This window comes from Tyto alba, unplaced genomic scaffold (genome assembly GCF_018691265.1).
Source record: "Tyto alba isolate M040663 unplaced genomic scaffold, T.alba_DEE_v4.0 Super-Scaffold_1000006, whole genome shotgun sequence".
NCBI classification, from domain to species: domain Eukaryota; kingdom Metazoa; phylum Chordata; class Aves; order Strigiformes; family Tytonidae; genus Tyto; species Tyto alba.
This window is the reverse complement of record NW_024881272.1, coordinates 12,075,491-12,096,203: the sequence shown is the minus strand read 5'-3', so window position 1 is coordinate 12,096,203 and position 20,713 is coordinate 12,075,491. Positions and strand designations below refer to the sequence as shown.

The following is a 20,713-nucleotide window of genomic DNA, read 5'->3' as shown; positions in this document are numbered from 1 at the left end:
TACATCCTTTTTAAAACAGAAGACCACAACTACATAATACAGGAGCAGTGTGGCTTATGCAGTAGACTGCAATTGCATAATGAGCCATAATGCATATTAGCATAATGAATGTTTTGGGCATAAAACAAGCCTCTGCAAATGCACTTTGCAAAAACCCTTGGGTGCTACATGCTCCTCATGTGTCTACTGGAATGGATCACTGTTCTGAAGAATCTGGTCTGGATTATGAGATTTTGAAGTAGATGATCCGCAACTGCAATTTCTGTGATAAACAGGACACAAAAACATTAATAGTTCTCAATTTCCAAAAATTCTCTTGAGGAAAAATTCAGTTAAAATACAACTTTAAAACTGTGGAGACTAATGTCTTTGTATCTACAACTGTTTTCCCGAGAGTCATCCTGAAATCCAGCCAGTGTTAGACAAACTGCACACCATTTCTTCAGTGACATGTAACCTTCCTAATTAAGGAATTCAAAGTGAAATATTGATACATTGGAAGAACCAATAAGTTTTAGAACAAATTCTATCAACAACATTAATTTACAACATCAACTTAAAATCAGGTGACTCCTTATGAAGCTGCAGTAGTTATCTTCCTTAAGAAGGCTGACAAACAACGCAAGGTAAACCTGACATAAAATGTTTCAGCTGCTCATCATCACAGGTCCTTGCTGTCTAAAAAGCTGCATTCACTGAACTCAGCTGCCTGCCAAAATGAAACATGTCATTGAAGGCAGCCCAAATTTGTGTGGGAGATGTGTCAAAATCACATAAACACCTACTTCTACTAGTATGAATTAACATCTGTGATCATGTCAGCAGAGGCAAATGAGTGAATACTCATGGAAATTCAACTGTCACCTCTATATGTGGCCCATTTGATGTCACAGCTGAATCATGCTGGTGCCTTGCCTCACACTAACATTTGAAGTGAACCAGTGAACGGTCCAAAACTTTATTTCAAAGGATGTCAATTTGGCATCTCACAAAGTAAAATATAACTATGAGTGTGGTCTCAAGAGAAGGAAGAATATTTATAAAAAAATAAATTAAAAAAAAAAACTAAAATCCTAGAGCACAAGTCAGTATTTATTAGATAGCCTAAAACAATCAAATGTCCAATAAACCAGACACTATGAAAGCTCTGCAGCAGAATATAATGTAGAATTATCTGGACTTTCAGTCTGCTGAACAATTTGCTACAGTACAATCAGGGTTTTAAATGAAGTACGTGGGCGCCAGTGAAAAATCTGCATTACTGAACCATACTACGTTCTGAGTCTTAAAATACTAATAGCACATTTTTCTCCAATTCAATTAAGAAAATTATTCTTAAGTTACAGTAATATAGATGGCTGTTTCAAACAGCTCATTATAACCAACATGAAGGCAGGTTCACTAAAGAACACAACGTAATTGTTAAAAGATCTAGTCCTCAGTCTTCATCAGGTGAAATCTGTGGGAAATCATAACAAATGACACATGAAAGCTGCCTTTTCAACAAGAGTGCAGCATGGAGCCCAAGACACGGAACAAGATTAATGCCTCCGCACAGCCTCCAGTGCACCATCTCAGATCCCATAATAATTAAACCCTTCAGTAGTGCAAAAGACAACCAGCATACCGGCAAAAAGCATTATTGTTATTGTATATTGGCAGTGCCTGAACTGTAGGTTACAAAATCGAGGGGTGCTCACGAAGCCCAGGAGCAGCTGTTCAGAGCAGGGGCCAGAACGAGATGTCAACACATGAGAGAGCTCCACTTAAATAACCACCAGGGGAGCTCTACCTCCAATACTTTGTCATGTACAACTATCTTGCCACCAAATATTTTCACTCTCTTGCTACATGATCACCTTGGGAAAAGAACTACATAATATTCTACCAAAATTATTATGCTGATTATAAAATTACAATGTGCTTTGAGTTCTGCCACAGTATTCCAAGTGTCCGTAGATGATGAACTGTGTTAAGGATCATTTTAAAGGAGTTTAAAGAACTCATCCCAGTCTTTAAACTACTGACTTCCAGCTGAATGACTTCAGAACAACACTGCACATACATTGGTGACCTCATGAAAAGCAAATTTCCTGAACCATTGTTAAAAACACCTGTAAAAGGTATTCCCCATCCCTGAAAGAAGGGCTGTGTAAATGTTTACCATTGGTTTCATGCTCATATTTTCATCTCTCTCAAATTTACAAATAGTAGACACATCAGTGACAGAAATGTTCTACCACAGAGGGGACCTGAGAACCACTAACATAGGAAGTCCTCACGCAGTGCTCTGCTGGTCTCCTGAACTGAGTGAGGAGAGCTGAATCCTGCCTATTCTGTTCCTAAAACTAATCCTATTAAAATCATAAGGTGCTCATACATGCAGAATAAATTAATTCAATGTTTACTATTTTAGCAACAGTGTGTACTAGCAGGATGCAGAACTTAACTTGTTTTTATAAATACATCCCTACCATCTTAAATTTAATATCATCAACAAAATTAAGTTAAAGGGACACAAAAATCATAGCAAGATACAGGCTATTTTCATCAATCTACATAAAAATCAACTGTGACTCTTGTCATGGCTAAAAAAATGTCTGCATGAGCAGTAACCTATTACTGTTTTGGCACTGATGCATATGTGAAGGAAAACATAGCAACATAATGTAGGGACAGTGAAAGCATCTGCCTGCCCGCAAGCTGTAGGCAATTTTTTTTTTTTACCTATTATGCAAAAGAACACATACAAAAGCAACACAAACAGCTGCTAGAACATACTTTCAGACCTCTGAACAGGCATCAACTTACTAAATTGCCTAACAGAACATCACTTCAATATAAATGATCCCTTAGATTTTTTTTTTTTAAATAATATTGAAAGCAAACATGGGAACTAAGCTGTAAGAATGTATAGGAAGCCTGGATTTTGTCTAGGAAGCCTGCTTTTATGTCTGATTTTGTTTAGTATTACTTTGTTCTACAGACTATTCAGCTAAACACAATGAAATCTCAATAAAATACAATATGATCCTGCAACAGTCACTATCTCGTGAAAGGTATAATAGCTTGGTGAAGCAACAAAGCAGGTAGAGATTAGAAAGTAACAAAAATCAATATATATGCAATTTGTAACCTGGAATTTAAAACGATGAGAGAGCTTCCTCTGCCTCTCAATGAAGATGGTTCTCAGCACAGAAGTAGGAGGAGTGATTGTCAGACAAGTGAACACGATAATACTGTAAGGCTGATTCTTGCCTTTAAGTCAGATAAGCAGAATAGAAGCATGGAGTCCCTATAGCAATAGACAAACTTGTCGAATTCATTGGAAGAAGCAAGCAGAGTGTGAACAACTAGACAGAAAAAATATTCAGCAACATACTTTTGGATGGATCAGAATAAATGAGGTTATGTGAAACAAGGGCAGGAGAGTAAACAGGCAAAACAATTAGAATAGATCTTTGCAACTAGTTTTGTGGCTATATTATTCAGGAAATATTTGTATTAAGATCCTGTTTGCTTTTTTCAGAAACTAGCATTTCTCCATTTGTGACGATAATACGCTTCTTCTCAATATGTGTTTTTTAAAAAAAATTTAAAAAAAGAAGACCAGAAGTCAGTGTGCAGTAGGGATCTTAAGTATACAGCTTAATTATTTAACTTTTGCAGTGCTCCTTCATTTCTAAATGAAACCACGAGAGCAGCCACACGGGTATTTTCTGTATCAAGGACTGGAAACTCACAAGTCTGTGACTCATTGTTCCCCGGCTGTGCCACACACCACTGACCCAACTGACTGATCCTCTGAACGTGACTCATGGGTCTACCAAAACCTGTGTTGAGCTCTGCTAGCAGCAAGAGGCCACCCCATCAGGAGGCCAGCATCTCCATACGCATTCTTGGCAAACTCTCCCCCAGCCGCTCCGCTCAAGCCTGCCCACCTGCTTCAAAAGTCTCCTCAGGGCGGAAAGGGGCAGCAGCCTAACTTGTACAGACACAAGTTATCCAGACATCTGCTAAATCCTGTTAAATGTACACACTGCCAGCAATCAGCAACGAAAACTAAAGTTTGTAGAAGCTTGTTCTACAAAATTCACAGAGAAAATCACTCTGTAAGGATGGCAGGGGGGCTAATGAACTTCCCATCTATATTATTTTTTACTATGTCCACCCTGTCCACTTATGACAGCAACACCACAGTTAAGAGATGCAACTTCTCTACACTCAATTTATCTTTTATGTAAAAAACAAGTAAAACATCAACTAGATATCAGGGGTAATATTTACCAGTCTGTGTAAGCAATAAATGATAAATGTAACAACAGGTGATTTTGCTTCATTTTTGTAAATCACCAGCAGGAAATAGTTTTGTTGGAAAAAAATATGACTAAATTAAAGAGTAGGACAAATTTTTTAAGGAATTTCCCTGGTTAAAAATCACTCTCAACTACAAAAAAAAATAATGAAGGAAGCATAAAAGAGCGGGACAGAATTTACAATAGAAAACTTCAGTGATGGAAAGCATTGATGCAACTAGAAAACTAAGCAAAAGCCACCTCCTTCCCAGCAGCATATTTCAGTTCTGAAGGGGCATGTGAGGGAAATTATTCTGAAGTTATGAAGAAACCAATACTGAAGTAAAAAAATCACTGACCTGGATTAAGTTTTCATCAGCATATCATCATGAAACAAATAGTTTAAAGCTGCTCTAGTACTTCAAATCATATAAAACCATAAAATCTGCCACCATAGTAGGATGAGTATCACAATTCAAATACTTGTTCTCCATTAAACCAGGATCTGCATGACAAAATTTTCATTTAGACCCATGAGAATTTTAAAAAAAAAAAAAAAGTAACTCTCAAATGGTAATACTGAACTGCTTCACCCTCACAAAGGGAGAAATTATATGAACAAATCAAGACAAGAGGTGCTTCTTTACAGGACAATTACTGACCATTTATACATTGACCCTTCTGAGCTTTCAATTACAGCACATCCACAGACTTTGGTGGAATAGTCAGCTGGGCATCACCTCCTTCTCTATCTACAACACCTATGAATTATACCAGGCCTACAAAGACTGTGTCCGTCCATAGAAAGCAAGCAAGCAAGCAAAACTCCAGAAACCTGAAGAAACAAATTATAGTCAGAATAAAAGAGTTTCTAAGTAATCTCTGATAAAGTTATTCTTAAATTTCCAACCTGATTTATAGTTGCCATTAGCTATCAAGGTAATCCCTCAAGGACACCATCATTTTGCAAATGCTTTCATCTCACAATACAGATACTTAGCTGCAGTGGTTGTTTCACCTTGAGTGTAAGTAGTCCTCTTGCCTCCAGCCTGGGAAGCAGAAAAAAAATTGTCATATCTATCAGCCCCTGAGGACTGAGTGGAGCTCACTGGAAAAAGAAAGGAACGATGGAGACTGATGCCCAACACAAGGGAGCTGCAGGATGCACATGTTGGCTAGCAGGGCTGGTATTTCTGCCTCGCAAGCAACATAGATAATCAATCTGCTAAGTGGTTAAAAATAACTACAATTCCCATCCCTATCTGCTCCCTCAGGACACAACCCCAGAAAAATATTGCTCAAGCACTACCGTGGTGGCACAAACCGCCAGAGGTTGGTGGGAGGGGCAGGAATCAAGTGATGCTGCCTTTGGAAAGAACAAGTTTCCAGCATCAATGGCTGATTCACCCTGCAGACTCCCAGCACTAGCTTTCAACCTCATTACCCCCCACTGGAGTGGTCTGCCCCATCACCTGTAGCAAGCAGCAAAACAATTTTGGAGACATGCTCATATATGTTAGAGACCTCTGACTGCAACAGGAAGGAAGCAGAAATTTTTAAAATAATGGGTAAAAGCAAAGCAATTGCCATTTACAAAAAGTAGTCACTGGAAAGCAGCTTTAAACAGCCCAACATGCAATTGCTATTGCTGTTCAAGCACTGTCTGGTCCCTTCAAACCCCTGTGTTCGCTGGTCCTAAAAGCAGAACTTCCACTCGAGCCTTCCTGCCCAGCACTCTCACCTATGCGGGAAGCAGCTTCTGGAGGAGACACACTCTCACCCATGTAGGAAACAGATTTCAGAGAATCTGCAGAGGGATGAAGCCAACAGGAACAGTGAAGACAACAGGGCAGGGAAAACAGCTGAAAGGAAGAAAGAGCATCAGGAAAGAAGTGAAAAAGGAAACAGACGCATTGGAAGCAGAAGAAAATACCATGGGGAGGGGGAAGGCAAATGGAAAAGGTGAAAGTAGTACAGACCAGATTGAGAAGAGAGCACAGCACAGAACAAGCTGCAGAACTGAGATGAGTCAAAATGAGGTAGAAGTAGAGACAAGAAGAAAGAAAAAAAAAAAATTTTTTTTTCTAAAATGCCCAGACCTGTCAGTGCAATATCTCTTACTAATCACAGAGCAGTCTGGGTTTCTGATGGGTAAGATCAAGGCACCTGAGCCAAGGTAGAAAAATGCAAGAAACAGGGAAGATTGAAAAGACGTTGTCACTAGCAGAGCTGACAGGAAAATTAAATATCCTCCAGAAATCCTAACCTTTCAAAATCTACTGCTCTTTCACATGAAGATGAAAAGTATTTTAATTTCATAAAACCTTAACATGACTTATTGAAACACTGAACTTCTCAGCCTTTCTTCACTGCTAATCAGAGGCCGCTTCAATTCACGGCCACTGTTATACTACTGATCAAAGGAGGATCTACTCCTCAAGCCTATTCCTAGCAAGGTGTACTAAGAAACAATGTTAAAAAACACATTCCCCTCTTGTTTCAGGAGTTTTTTAATTAGCAGTTGTTTTCTTATGTTTCTTCCACTGGCAAACAACTTACAATTTCTTCAAAAAACAAAACAAATAAAAAGCACAAAAAAAAAAAACAACAAAAAAAACCCAAACCTAACACAAAAGCAAACCTCCAGGAATACTTGTCATTGTAACTGGGAATCCCACACATGACAGCAAGAGATTTTTTTTTTTTTTTAGTTCCATAATAGCCATTTTTAACACTAGAGAATAATTCACATTACATTTATTATTGCTAGAGCTTTGTGCTCTTGAAATGATGTGATGCGCTATGGGGCTTACAAACTACAAGAACCTAAATTCTCAGAAAAGAGAATGCAGATCATTTAAATTAAGCAGATTCCCCAGAGGTCCACGAATCTGAGCAATTATAGTTGGGAAGGCACACAAATTTGAAATACGCTCCAGTCTGCTTCTCAGGAGCTTCTCATGAGACACAGCATCCCAGTTCCCGGCACGGCTCAGTCATTCCTACATCTGCACCCTCTCTGATCACCGCGTCTGTGTTTGCATCCAAATCACACGGGTCCCAGCTAGCAAATGCTTTTATCTCAGCTAAACAATTTACCAGAGTCTTCTGCAGGACAGGAAAGCTACAGGACTCAGATACAACTATAGAGGTATTCCAATAGGATTACTGGATTCATTTCCATAAAGCTTCATAAAACCTGCAACAGCACAGAGGTGGTAGCTACAAACATATTCTAAGGGACAGTCCTGCTAATCAACAATAGCGCTTAAAGGCATTGCCAAGAATAACAAATGTGGAGTCAAACCTCAGCTTTTACAAAGATTGCCATCTGTTCAGCGTATTTTACAGTGAAATCAGTGGCCTCAGCTCAATCCACAGAGAAGACACATCACCATATTCTGTGCTGCCAGACGCAACTACAAACTGAATGAACACAGACCCTGAATAACTTTCTCATGACTCCTTGTAGTGATTCACATCGAGGCACAGTGGTGGGTAAATTCACACTGCCTTCTTTGTGATGGATAAAAAAACGATCAGGACATAACAAGGACAGGTAAAACTCAAAACAAAATGGCTCAGGTGAATCCCATTTAGGAGTCCCATAAAACCTCAGTACATTTACACACCTGTGAAAGACCACTTAAGGTTTTAACATATTCTCTGCTTTTAAAAATGCTCTAGGAATTCCCCAGATCCAAACATCCCTAAGAGGATACCCAGAGGGCTTGTTTGGGATATCAGTGTAAGACCCAACAACCATTACTTCATACCAAGAATCCCAAAACTTAAGCAAGATTTACCAAAAAAAAAAAGAGAGCGAGAGAGAAAAAAAAAAAAAAAAAAAAAAAAAGAAGGTGGGAAATCAAAGCTCAGTAGAAATTTTTAAAAATATTTAAATCTAAGCAGTTGCCAATTCAGAGAAGTATGCAATACAGCATAAAATCCTGCACCACTTTGTGCACACACATGAAGAGTAAACCACTAAGAGAAAGTGAAACTTAAATGTTTCCTCACACAATTTGGTACAATTTAGCAAAACTGATACTGCTTGAAATGCAAAACTTGATCCACAAAGTAGCACGAAGAGGTTTTTAAAATATCTGCCTAAATACAAGTTTGGTTTTTAAAGCTTGGCAGAAAGCCCTTTTCCATCAACCAGACATCAACTGACCATGAGCCCAAAGGCAGCAGCTTGCAAGGGCACTTCAGGGAGTTTCAGTCTTTCTATTTTGAGAGTAAAAGAAGCTACAGGCAATAACAATAGTTTGAACATTCTCTCTGCTGTTTTCTACTTTCTACTTATTCTCCATGAAAAAGAAATTCAAAGCTTGATCTAAATCTTACAGAGATAAGTAGGCTTGATGAGCGTTTACCCTGAGTAACAGTTCGCATGGTTGGACTATATCATCACCATACCTCCATCCAGAGACCCTTAAAATCTGATGGATACATTAGTGCAGTGAAGATATGAACCTGTGCCTACCTTCAACCATCTCTGCACTGGAATTAGACATATTTACTCATAAATCCTGAGGAATTCAGAGGGGAAAATCACATGGCCCTCATGGTCTTTTATCAGCTGATTTAAGGCATCACTGCTACATGGGGTGGTACTTGGTGGGAATTTGAAGTCAACCACTGGAGCACCTAAGTATAGTTTAAATCTTGGCTGCCAGTATGCAAGCAAAACACAGGGAATTACACAGGCCATGATGACAGTGTCATTACTGCACTATTAATTTAGAGTGCAGACTAAATAATGCATTAATATTTTTTAGCATCAAGTTTCCTACACAACAGTGAATCGAGGCTGCTTTAACTGTCAAAATTTTCAAGGGCCAGGCTCTAATCTTTCTGCTTTAGTTCACTATAAGGGCTTCTTTCCATGTAGAAACAATGTGAATGTAAGAACAAGCAATGGTACAAAGTATCCTGAGTACAGACTATACAGTACACACCCTTATGTAACTCAGAAACAAATAGGTAAATTTCATGGTATCAAAGATTAAAGGGCATATCTAGGGATTTTGGAAATAGAAATCATCTTGTCCTGCTAAGGTTTAGCAGTTAAAAATATGCTTTTAAAAATGCTTTATGTTTTGTTTTTTTTCAGAAAACATTTGATTATAGCAACAGTGTCAAATATACATTTTGTTTGCTTCTGCAAGGCAATCATACTATATTCTCCATATCATTTAAAATAACTTTCACGTGATTTTTAGAGGGATAAAACTAGTGAAAAATAGGTAATGACAGATTAACTGAATCTCTACTAACCAATTATAAAATAAAATTCCGACTGCAAGTAAAGACAATTTACAGGACCAAAATATTTTTGATTGTAACACAAGAAAGCTGAATTTAATTTTCCCAGTTACATTAGTTCATACCTGTAGGTCTGCAACAGTGTTTTAAATAGTATGAGTGGCTCTTATACAAACTGTTACAATATCACTATATTATGCAATTCATGACTAAGATTTCATGTTCTGAATATACAAAGAATCAAATAACCTATTAATAGTTCTTCAGTGTTTCATGTTACCAAGACATTCACTATTATCATTTAATACAGGATGAAAGAAAGGGTCATTGACTAATATCTTTCTAAAATATATTTTCTCACTTGACAATGTGTTGAACTGGAGCCAATAGCATTCACTGAGCTTTGAGGGAACATCTTTTGCCCAAATATAAAAATTCAAAACCTTAATACAAAGAAGACAGTTCAGACTGCATTTTACAAGTCTTAGCAAACAGCTGGTATTTCACAGTGCCTTAATTCTTAAACTCGGCTTGTCAAAGCAAAATAAGAGGAAAAGGTAGCTCCAGATGATTCCAAGTAAACTGGAAAGTGCATGGAAAAAAAAATAATAGCCAATTTGACAAAGTACACCAATTCATACTTCTTCGTGAAACAGAAGTTTTGAAATACTGAAATGACACACTGTAAGGTAGTACAAAATATTGTGATGGAGTATTGTGGAATAGAGATACAATTTCAGCATTGGGGGGAATTAGTTTAAAAACTGACACTTCTGTATCAAGTACAACTTAAAGAAGATGAAACTGTCAGTGACCTAAAAAAACAATACATCTGTACTCAGAGATGCCCACGCAATACAGGGCACAAGCCAGGACTTCCCTGCCTGGGACGGGCAATGAGGCACTTGGGTGTGGATGCCAGTTCCCCTCTGCCCCAGCACCCAGCCAGAGGGAGTGCACCCCAGCAGGTTTCCTCTGCAGGCACAGGCACTTGTCCTGTTCCCAGCTGGGTCAGCTGCCGGTCACATCAGCAGATAACTGTCTCTTGCTCTGCCTGACTCTATTTTACCAATATCAAACCGTGTTCCAAACGTCCTTCCTGCCCATGGCTCTCACCAGCCTGCTAGCTGCTGCTCCCAGTTAAACCTCCTCCCCAGCACCACCCCAGTCAAGCCCAGGCACAGCTACGCCAGGGCCAGGGGTTGCCAGGTCCCCACTGGCATGGCCAGGATTGACACCCCAGCATGCTCCCTGTGGGGTCCTCACTCCCTGCCCACCAGCCTTGCCTCTCACCTCGCAGCCGTTTCCCTCCTCACCCTCTCCATTTCCTTCTTTACATCCATGATTTAAACTTTACACCTACAATTTAATCATGTCTTTTGACCTTCAAAGGAGAGGGAGAAAGGGATGTGGGCGAGAAACCCAAGATCCTCTCTCTCACCAGTGCACAAATTGTACCATGTTGCACTAACCCATGCTGGTGTGCAGCGCTGCAGCCTGGTAAATAACCTCCTGGACCTCACAGTCCTAAGGCAGTGCCTTATAATGGAGACCAGCACACCACCATTAAATGATAACGCCATTATCATTAAAGAATAACACAGCATATCCACAACTGGTTTTCTGTACTTATCTTGGGATAATTCTTAAACGATTTTTCCTGTCCTCTCTCAAAATTCCTAAGTGTCTTGCTTGCTAACACCCCCTTCAATCCAGCTTCCCAACCTTCCCTGACCATTCTCTCTAGTTCATATTTGTTTCTTTTGTTTCCTCCTACTTCTTACATATTCTCCTTATATATCCTTTTCTCTCCCCTTGAGCCCCTGTGATTTATTAGTTTCTTTTCATAAGCAGTTCTTCAACTTGCCACTATCACAGATCTCCCACCTTTGTCAGACAAGGCTCAGAAAATAACTTGGCTTCTTCCACACAACACAGCAGCATGCCATACACGGACAATAATTTAAATTATCCACTGCTGGCACAGACGATAGCCTCTGTGAGAAACCAGAATGAATATTTTTCCTGTTAATGCATCAGACAGCTTCTAGCACGCTAAAATTTTGTGCAGGAGGGGATATTTGAGACAATTCTTGGCAACATACATATGCTGCATTTAATAACTATGATAAATACAGCATGTAAAATAAGCTTTACAATACAAATGCAGTTTTCCTCTCCCCCCAACCAAAAAGAATCAATGTGAATCTGTTAAAAAAAAACAAACACATTACATCCGTTTTCGAATACTATTTTCTCCATCTTCTTAAGGTAAGAATAATTACCTAGAAAAACTGGGTCAATTCTTTTTTGTCAGTTGCTTTTCTTAGCACAAAGCACAGAGGTCATATTAAGGTTTGGCTTTGAACAAATATTTGTTCAAAATATTTTAGCAAGTCCAACATGTATAAGACATGTGTATGTATATATAACATGCATCTGGATAAAGATATCTTTTATGGATAATACATCTTATGGATATATCTTATGGCCAATACAGTTTTCATTTGAATTAATCATGGAAATAAAGTTAAATGCAGAAAAGACTTTTAGTGGACCAAAGTACCAGCAAAGAGATTGAAAAAAATCTGAAAAGTTCAAAAAAAAAATGTTTTGAATAATTACATTGAATATACATAGTCAGTGTTAAATAATTCAAAAAGATGGTGTTTTTTTGAACACATCTCTTCTTTCTACACACTTAGAAAAATTGAACCAGTTCCCAAACTCTTGTTTAAGCCCCAAAAGTTTTGCAGTTTCAGAAAAACTGTACTAACATAAATGTATCTTGATGGTACTTCATTACCTCAATGACCAAGCACCTAACATAACAAGCAAACATAGAATAAGAGTGATCTTGCACACCAGATCTCTCTGCCCAAGGAAAATAAACTACTGATGTCCCATAACTCCTGGGAAGAGCCACAAGCACAACTCTGAACCCCTTTTATTTTCTTATTTAGCTCATCTGGTCCCTCCTAAGGTCCCACACCTAAACCACGTCCTCATGCACAGAGGTCAGCACATCGATTCACATCCCACTCCTCCTCTTTTAGAGAACATTAGAGAACATGCAGAGTCAAGAGACAATTCCCATTATCCCCTCTACAGAGCCACGCAGCACAAGAAGTCTGATACCCTGACACTTGGCATGCTCTCCTAGGCTATAATTTTGTAAAGTTGCTGGGGGGGGGGGGGGAAGTAAAAATCAAGCAGCACAGCTGAAGGGAGGCACACATAGGGGAAAGCACAGGGGAGCATACCCACCTGCGGGAAGCTTGTGAAGGTGGGATGCACACTCACTGAGCTAGGGGCAAGAGATCAAGGTTAGCATTTACGGGGGATGGGGAAGCTCCAAGCCAAGGGCAGGATCCGAAGAATCAGAGAGGTATGTCTCTTGGCACACCCACATCCTGAGGCTACCTGATACTGCTGTTACCAAGAAAAATAAATTCCTGCTCAAAAGATCAGTTGCCACACCAAAATATAACATCGGTGACAAAGATAATGAACTTCCTTTGGACTATATGGTCACACCAAAAAAAGTAACTCCCTAAAATTAGAAAACGTTTGGACTTTTAACACAAAGTGAGGGTTTGTTTTTTTTCTAGAATAATAGGAAATAGTTATTTTTAATATTTAATCTATGTCAACATCCCCTTTAGTAAACTCCCATGCCAGTATTGCATTAAGTGCAGCTTTCCTGTTTAGCAATCTCTCACAAGTTAACTAAATGCCTTGCAAAAAATGTTTCAAAACCAGTTTGCAAAGTATTAAAGATAAAAGATCAGCATTAAACAGATTACATCTTCTGCAAACCCATCGTAATCCGTTGGTTTAGGTTTTATATTTCTGGTGATAAATTATTTCAGTTCTTATATGATTATGATTAAGCATTAGGATTAGTACTTTCTGTTATGGATCACTTCTATTTTTATAATTTTCACCAGCCTACATTAGCCAAGAGGCAGCATCTGAGGTAAGTGAATTGCTACAGTGAACAGCTCCCATGGAATTTGCAGATGCTGAGCTGCAGCGCTCCATCCTCCATCCCACTGTCACCAAGCACTGATGCTACATGTCAGTCACATCTCCAATTCATTTAGCACGTTACCATTTCCAGCTCCATTCCCAGTAGTTGCAGGGTTTAGTGCTTCTTCAATACCAACTCTCAAGTCTGAATCAGGCCGACTCCCCTATAGTTATGGCCAAAAGACATTATTTGATCCTTCTTCCAAATTTCCTTTTCTGATGGCACGTGTACTGGTTGAAAACAACAACTAATATTGCTAGCTCCTGGGAGTTCAAACAGCAAAGTGTTTTGGGGCCTTGACACAAAAGCTCTTAATAGAGCCAATGCTCTCCTATTCTGTTCAGGCACAGTGGGGGGGGGGGGAAAAAAAAAAAAAAAAAAAAGAAAAAAAGAAAAACAAAATAACAAAACCTGTACTTGAATGTCCCTGAACCTGAGAGTTTCCAATCTCATACAAAGCCCAGGTGTAATTTTTCAAAGGAAACCTAGCCCTGAGACACGCCAGCTTCTCAGACAGGAGCTAGGCAACATTCAGCTGCCAATCCGGAGGTGGAAGATTCACTGGCAAAGCAACAACACTGCTCCTCCTTTATAAATGCGAAATTTATACTTTCACATCTGAAGCTTACTTTCTGGAAAGCTTAACTGACTGAATCAGCTTCTGTTCTTCAAAGGACAACTTCCACTAACCAAATACAAATATTTTCATAAGCATACATAAACGCAGACAAAAACATCCAGCATTCAAATAGCTTCTAAACCCAATGCTTTGCATTCTAAAACCACGGAGACATTTCTCTTACACTTGCACGGTTATCTCCAATAAGGTAGGGGGGCTGAATCCATGGATTTCAAATGCATAAAACAGCCCACCCACGAGAACAGCTGTGACACAAGGTGCGTGGCTGGTGGTGGGACAGAGACGTGCAGATCCCTGTGGTAGCCAGCCCATAAAAGAGAACATGCCCACTGCTGCCATTTGGTCAAGCACGTGTTTGTGTTGCAATGCTGAGCATCACCAGTCTCGGTTTCTATTCCGGCCCCAAGAGCTGGCAACAGTCGGGTTCTTTACAAAGCAAAGCAACAGTGCTCCTGTTTGAACGAGGCTCCACTGAAAAGTGGCATCTGAAGCAGCAGCATCAGTCACAAAATCTCTCTACATTTCTGATGTAGCTTTTAAGGGGTTACCAAGGTCTACCGAGCAAAGCTGATGAGCATCACTGACATCTGAACTGCCACATTCATTCTGAAAAAAATAAAAAAGTAACGAAATGGAAGAAACTTGACTCTCTTACATCAGAGGACTGACGTCTACTCCCAGGTCTGCCTGAGGCACCATCTCTCACTTTCCTGTTCTTTGGTGCTGCTGCATTTTGAACTAGCCCCCAAGACATGAAAACTTGGTTGGTAGAGAAGGGCCTGACAAATGTCAACAGCAGTACAAGACAAGGCTAAAAATCACACAGTCTGCCTTCCATGAGGCCCGTTTGTGAAGCCTTCATCCACCCCTCCCATTCCCTGCTTTTATTGCTCAAAATCTGTACAGTAAGGATCTCCTGAGCCATTCTAAGACTTTGCGGCAGAAAACAAAATCAGATCAGGGAGTACGGGAGCTACAGCTCGGTTCCAGAAGTTGACAGATAAGGACCACATGAGGTTCAAACAGATCAGCTAAGCAGTACAGACACAGCACAGCATGCTCAGGCTGACTGTGCAGTCAGCGGCCAAGACGATTTCCATCCCTAATGCCATCTCTGCTCTGGCACCCTATGACTCCAATGTCTATAAATCACTACCCCACAAGGAACAGGAGAGTTTGCTAGTGTTTCGACAGGACCCCAGGATCCTATGACGCAGCAAATGTATTAGTTTACTGACAAGTATTATTCTAACAGAAGTCATTATTTAGGGCTCAACTCCAAGAAGATCTCACCAAATTAATAACTTTCAAGCCTCTGAGACTCCACCACAACTTATTGCTGTGCTCTTTACAGTCTTAGCAACTACAAGCGACTTGCAGAATTTCAACTTACTACATTTCTAATAACAAATTCTGAAATTTTCACCAAGTGATCCTTTCCAGCAGAAAGTATCTCCCGTCCAAGAAGCTTTTCCTTAAATCCCACAGAAGCTCACTAAGTTAGCCAAATCTCAATCTCACAGAAAGCAAAGGTAACATTCCCAGTATGCTTAATGCTGCGTAGAGATATCCATTATAGTTTCTGATACAGCAACAGTTCCCCCTATTTCAAGGGTGAAATCAGGGTAGGGCAGAGATGCCCCCATTGGAGATCAGCCTGCAGCGCCAGGCCCTGCAGGTTCCTCAGGCATACAGCACACATACAGACAAGGAGGCAATTGTCATAGCTGTGAAACAATTTCAGTAGCTACACTATACATATATAAAGTTCAAGTTCAAAATATGCATTATAAATAATCCAAGATGTACAATTATAATCCATAGTTTAAATTCACTAAGAGAAATAAATATTAATCTTGACTCCCAAACCTGCTTTAAGAAAGAAGACAGCAGTGCATTTTTATACTTATTTTTAGTAGACAGAAGGAGACCACCACAGGTTTAATTCATCAAAAATAAAATTAGGTAATATCGGTCCAGATAAGCAACATTAATCTCTAATTGAAGCTGATTCAATGAGTTTGCTATCCAGAAAATACTGTGTAGTATCATGAAGATACCTTTCCAGCCCATTAAAAAAAATGAAAATCTGTTTCCATACTTTTTATCCATTCTAAGCAGGGCGAGAAACCATTTCCAACACCAAGTATTTATAGTTCTACAAGCTAAACTGAAAAAAGGTCAGTTAGGAAGCAATCAATCTAACTATAATGAAAACATAAACTGGGGCTCCGGTACAGTTTAGCAAGTCTCGAAGCCCTCGCAGAGTTTGGAGAGGGGAGAGGGCAGAGTGAGAACTCCTCTAGATCTCCTCAGCTCAGGGGACCCCACTCGCTGCACCTCCCCATCCCTCGGGTGAAGTGTTGCCTCTGTAAACGCAATTCGGGCAGGCACTTGAGTTCCCAAGCACACCGGGACAGCCTCTACACCACCCACATCTCACACAGCGATCTGGAAGTTTTTATTCTGACTAGCTGAAAATCCCTGACACTTTATTCCCTTTTTGCACTGTGGGCTTCCAGAAAATGTCCCCTTGGTAGTAAAACACAGCTGCTAAAAAAGGGAATTAAAAAGAAAGATGATAACTGGTTTCGAGGACAAAGACTGTTCCTCCCAAAAGCGTAATTCACTACTACAGCTTTTGGCCAGTGTCCTAAACACGAATGGCAATTTTCATTCCTATAAAACAGAATTGTAACACTGAAATGTTACAATGGAGCCATTTCTCAATGTTTGAAAACACAGCAAAGGCTCAGAAGTTTGGTTTCCTTTCAGACATCTGCTTGGTTGCCACCGTCTGCGGAGGCATAGGTGTGTGCGAGGCAGTGACAGGAAGTTGTGTATATAGAGAACCTCTGCTCATTGAATTATTAATATAATCTTATCTCGATATCTGAAATGAGCTTTATGAGGCACAGGAACAAAACATTACTCCCAACTAAAAAAAAATGCCTTTAAAGGGGGATGAATTTGCAATTACACTTCGTTACTACTTAACCAAAATATTAATTTAAACAGCTAATTATAAAAGGGTCTGAAGAAAAAAGAACGCTAAAGCACAAGCAACCAGCTACCAAGTCAAGAACACGACTTTTCCTCACTAACCACGCTTTAGCATTCAATTTCGCAGAACGATGCGAGGGCCAGCTGGCAAGCGCTGCCGCGGCTTCGCTCGCCCCCTTCCCCACAGGCCCCCCAGCCCCCCGCCCCTGCCGGGCCTCGCTCCCCCAGCTCCCGGCCCCCGCGGCTCGGTAAATCCAGAGAAAACTAGAAGCGATAAGTCAGTTTGTATCGTAAACCGCTCATATTAAGTATAAACGTACACAAAAATGTTAAATTGCTGGCTGCGGGGCTGCTGCAGGGAACTTCTCCCCAGGCCAGCCGCCCCGATGGGACGGGGAGGGGCGCGGCGGGGGCTCGGGCAGGCTCCCGCCCCGCCGCCGGCACCGAGCCCCCACGGGGGGTTTGGGAGCCGCCGGCCCGGCGCTGCAGCCGCGGCCTCTCCCACCGCCCGGGACGCGCCGCGCAGGGCAGGAGCGCGGCCGCGGCTCAAGCTCAGCGCCCCGCAGGAGCGGAGCGGGGAGCGCGGCGCATCCCGCCCTGCCCTCCCCCGGGCGCGGAGCCTCCGCGCTTGAGACGGCCGACCGGCAGCCGCGGGCGCTTCCCCCCACTCCGCGCCGCAGACAAAGCCCGCGGAGCGCCCCCCCCCCCAGCGCGGCGCGGCGGCTCCGCTGTCGCACCTGGGACATCTGCGGGCGCAGGTTGATCTCCTTGAGGTTGATGGAGTGGCCGCGCAGGTTGTTGAGGAGCTGGCAGAGCAGGACGCCGTCGCGCAGCGTTTGCGCCAGGTCGAAGACCTGGGCCGTGTCCCAGGTGACCCGGTGGTTGGGCGGCAGCACCTTGCAGCTGATCAGCCACTGCCCGCACTGCTTCCACGGCTCCATCCCTGCCACCGCGCCGCGATGCTGCGGCCGCGGCGGCCCCCGCTGCGCTCTCCCGCCGCCACCGCCCCGCCCCGCGCCCGCCCCGCCCCGGGAGGCGGAGACCGACCGCCCGGCCGACCGCCCACGAGGGACAGCCCCGGCCCCCCCACGCGGGACAGCCCCGGCCCCACCCGCCTGTGCAGCAGCGCGCGCGGGGTGGGTTCCCGCCTCTCTCCCCTGCGCTCAGGGAGCAGCTACACGCGCGGAAGCCGAAGCAGCAAGCGGGCGGGCGTCGGGACAGATGCCCCTCAACTCTTGCTGGAACGTAGGGAGAAGTTACCGCGGCAGAGCGTCACTTCCCCTCCGTTCTCCCCTACAACACTTGGCACTCACCGACTTGAGTTTTATTTGCACCTGAGGTTTGGAAAAAAACAACCAAAACGTAATAGCTTGCGACAAGCATTCAGGCAACTTCAAATTCAAAAAATAGTCAAGTGATTTTAAGTTACTAAAGGTGACAGACTCCAAAAACAAACAACACAAACACCAGAGTTTACAATATCCTCCACATCTGCGTCTCAAAAGCTATTATTTCCTTTGGACTTCTGAAGCAGTGCTGGAAACTTACTTTCTCAAAAAAAAAAAAAAAAAAAAAGTCACTTAAAAGGATACAAAAACTGGGTTTCTCATCTGTTAAAGTGTTCATTAAAAAAAAAAAAAAAAAAAAAAAACACACAACAAAAAACAAAAACGCAAACACAACCAGAAAGTACTTTTAAAGTGCTGTTAATGGCTAATACATGGGGGAAAAACCCACAGTCTAGGGTGAGAAAACCTTCTAACAGCAAAAAAATATGACTATTCAAGATGGCCTACAACTATCCCAGGTTTTCACATCTCCTCTGTTAAAAGCTTGACACTTACTGCTTTCTGAGCTCAGAATAATCCCACAAATGCTTTTATTAATTTCTGAAAGAATTAATACAGAAGTTCTGGGAATTAGTTTCAGAAACTGAAGCCTAGCAAATGATTTGCATATTTCAGTAAGCTTCACCTTTTTATTTTTTATATGCTTCTATTCCAGGCATTTTCCTGAGCAGACAGTGGTATTAACTTTGGATCATGAGTGCAGGGCTGCAGAACATGCCACAGGACAGCTCATCGCTTCATATTGCAATCAGCCAAAAAGAAAACCAAAAATGTGGCCCTCGGCAAATAAGAAGGATCCAGCTCCAGCATCCATAACACCTGTGGCACCATCCAGCAGATGCGGGAGGAGGTAGGTGTGACCCGTTATCTAATTAGAGGCACAAATGTTGATCAAGAACGTCTGGGAATAGCCTTGGGTTCCATTCCTGAAGATGCAAAGTCACAAGCAGCCAGCTTGCTTTCCAGCCCCCTGCTTGGGTAAGCTGGGCTCCCGAATTAAAGCAGCTCCCAGCTTTGACCAAGTGCAGCAGGAGCGCACGGAGCTGCTCTGGCCCAGCCTCTCAGAGCAGGAACATGTCTTAACAGAATATAAACTCCAATTGGCAGCAGGTGTTTTTGCATGAATAAAAAGATTCAAAAGATTGGTGGCAATACAGCTGAGCTTAAACTCTTCAAAATAACTCTTACATGGGCAAGCATGAGAGGGTGAGTTGCCTCAGCCATGCCTCCCTCCCCGCTCTCAGCAGGTCCCTCCTGCTCTGCGCCGCAGCCACACAGCTCCTGGGAATTAGGAGAGATGAGCTCTGCGTTTGACCACCTCAGCCCAAGCTCTCCATTACCGGTAACCACTGCCTCTGCCAGCTCAGGGCAATGCTTAGATGGTTTCATGCCTGAGCAGCTGGAGGAGAGGGAACATAAACATGCTATCAAAGTATCAGATTGCCTACAACCAGGCAGCATTTCAAAAGGGACTGAAATTAACAGCCTGCACTGTGATTATTTGGGTATCATCATCCATCAAAAATAAATGTCAAAGCAGTTTGATCAAAAATGCAATAAAACACTGTCTCATAGTAACATTTTTTATCTCTGACAAGCTAAACATGAAGTGATGAATGAATAAGAATTCAGTCGCACCACAAGCTATCCGCTCTCAGACTGGCAACAACCATAGCACTGAATCAAATGCAGAAGGCAGAAAAAATTAGATAAAAGAAACAGAAAAACATCTGCACCACGTTATCCACATCACCACTTCAGCTGCCTCCAGCCAGGATCAGTGGTACAGCACCCTAAAAGCAACACAAACTGTTGGAATGCCTTTGCAGAGATAGAGAAAAACAAGCACTGTTCTGATTCATCAACAGCAAAAAAAGCACTTCAGGCTAGATGCTCAAATGGATCTAATCTTTTTACATGCTTTGATAGGCGCAATCCAACACTTCTTAATCCAAATTTCATATCCAAACATTATGCATGCTTTAAAGGGGGTGGTTGGAATGCTAAATATCTGAAAAGCCTACACTGCCGTTTTAAATTGTTTGTAAGTCATAGGCTGTTATTCTGCAATATAAGAACTAAATTTCATTCAAAATACATGGGTTTGTTCCTCTACTGTACC

The 20,713-nt window shown here is 41.7% G+C and overlaps 1 protein-coding gene across 3 annotated transcripts in view; it reads right to left on the bottom strand.

Moving 5' to 3' along the window:
• The window catches only part of VAV3 (vav guanine nucleotide exchange factor 3), a 172,062-nt gene extending 153,840 nt beyond the window's left edge, over window positions 1-18,222 (bottom strand). For all 3 annotated transcript variants that reach the window (XM_033000720.2, XM_033000721.2, XM_042784040.1), the window contains exon 1: window positions 17,980-18,222. In XM_033000720.2, coding sequence (XP_032856611.2) covers window positions 17,980-18,183 — 204 coding nt within the window. In that variant the 5' untranslated portion in view covers window positions 18,184-18,222. The remainder of the gene's footprint in view (window positions 1-17,979) is intronic.
• Window positions 18,223-20,713: the final 2,491 nt, after the last annotated feature.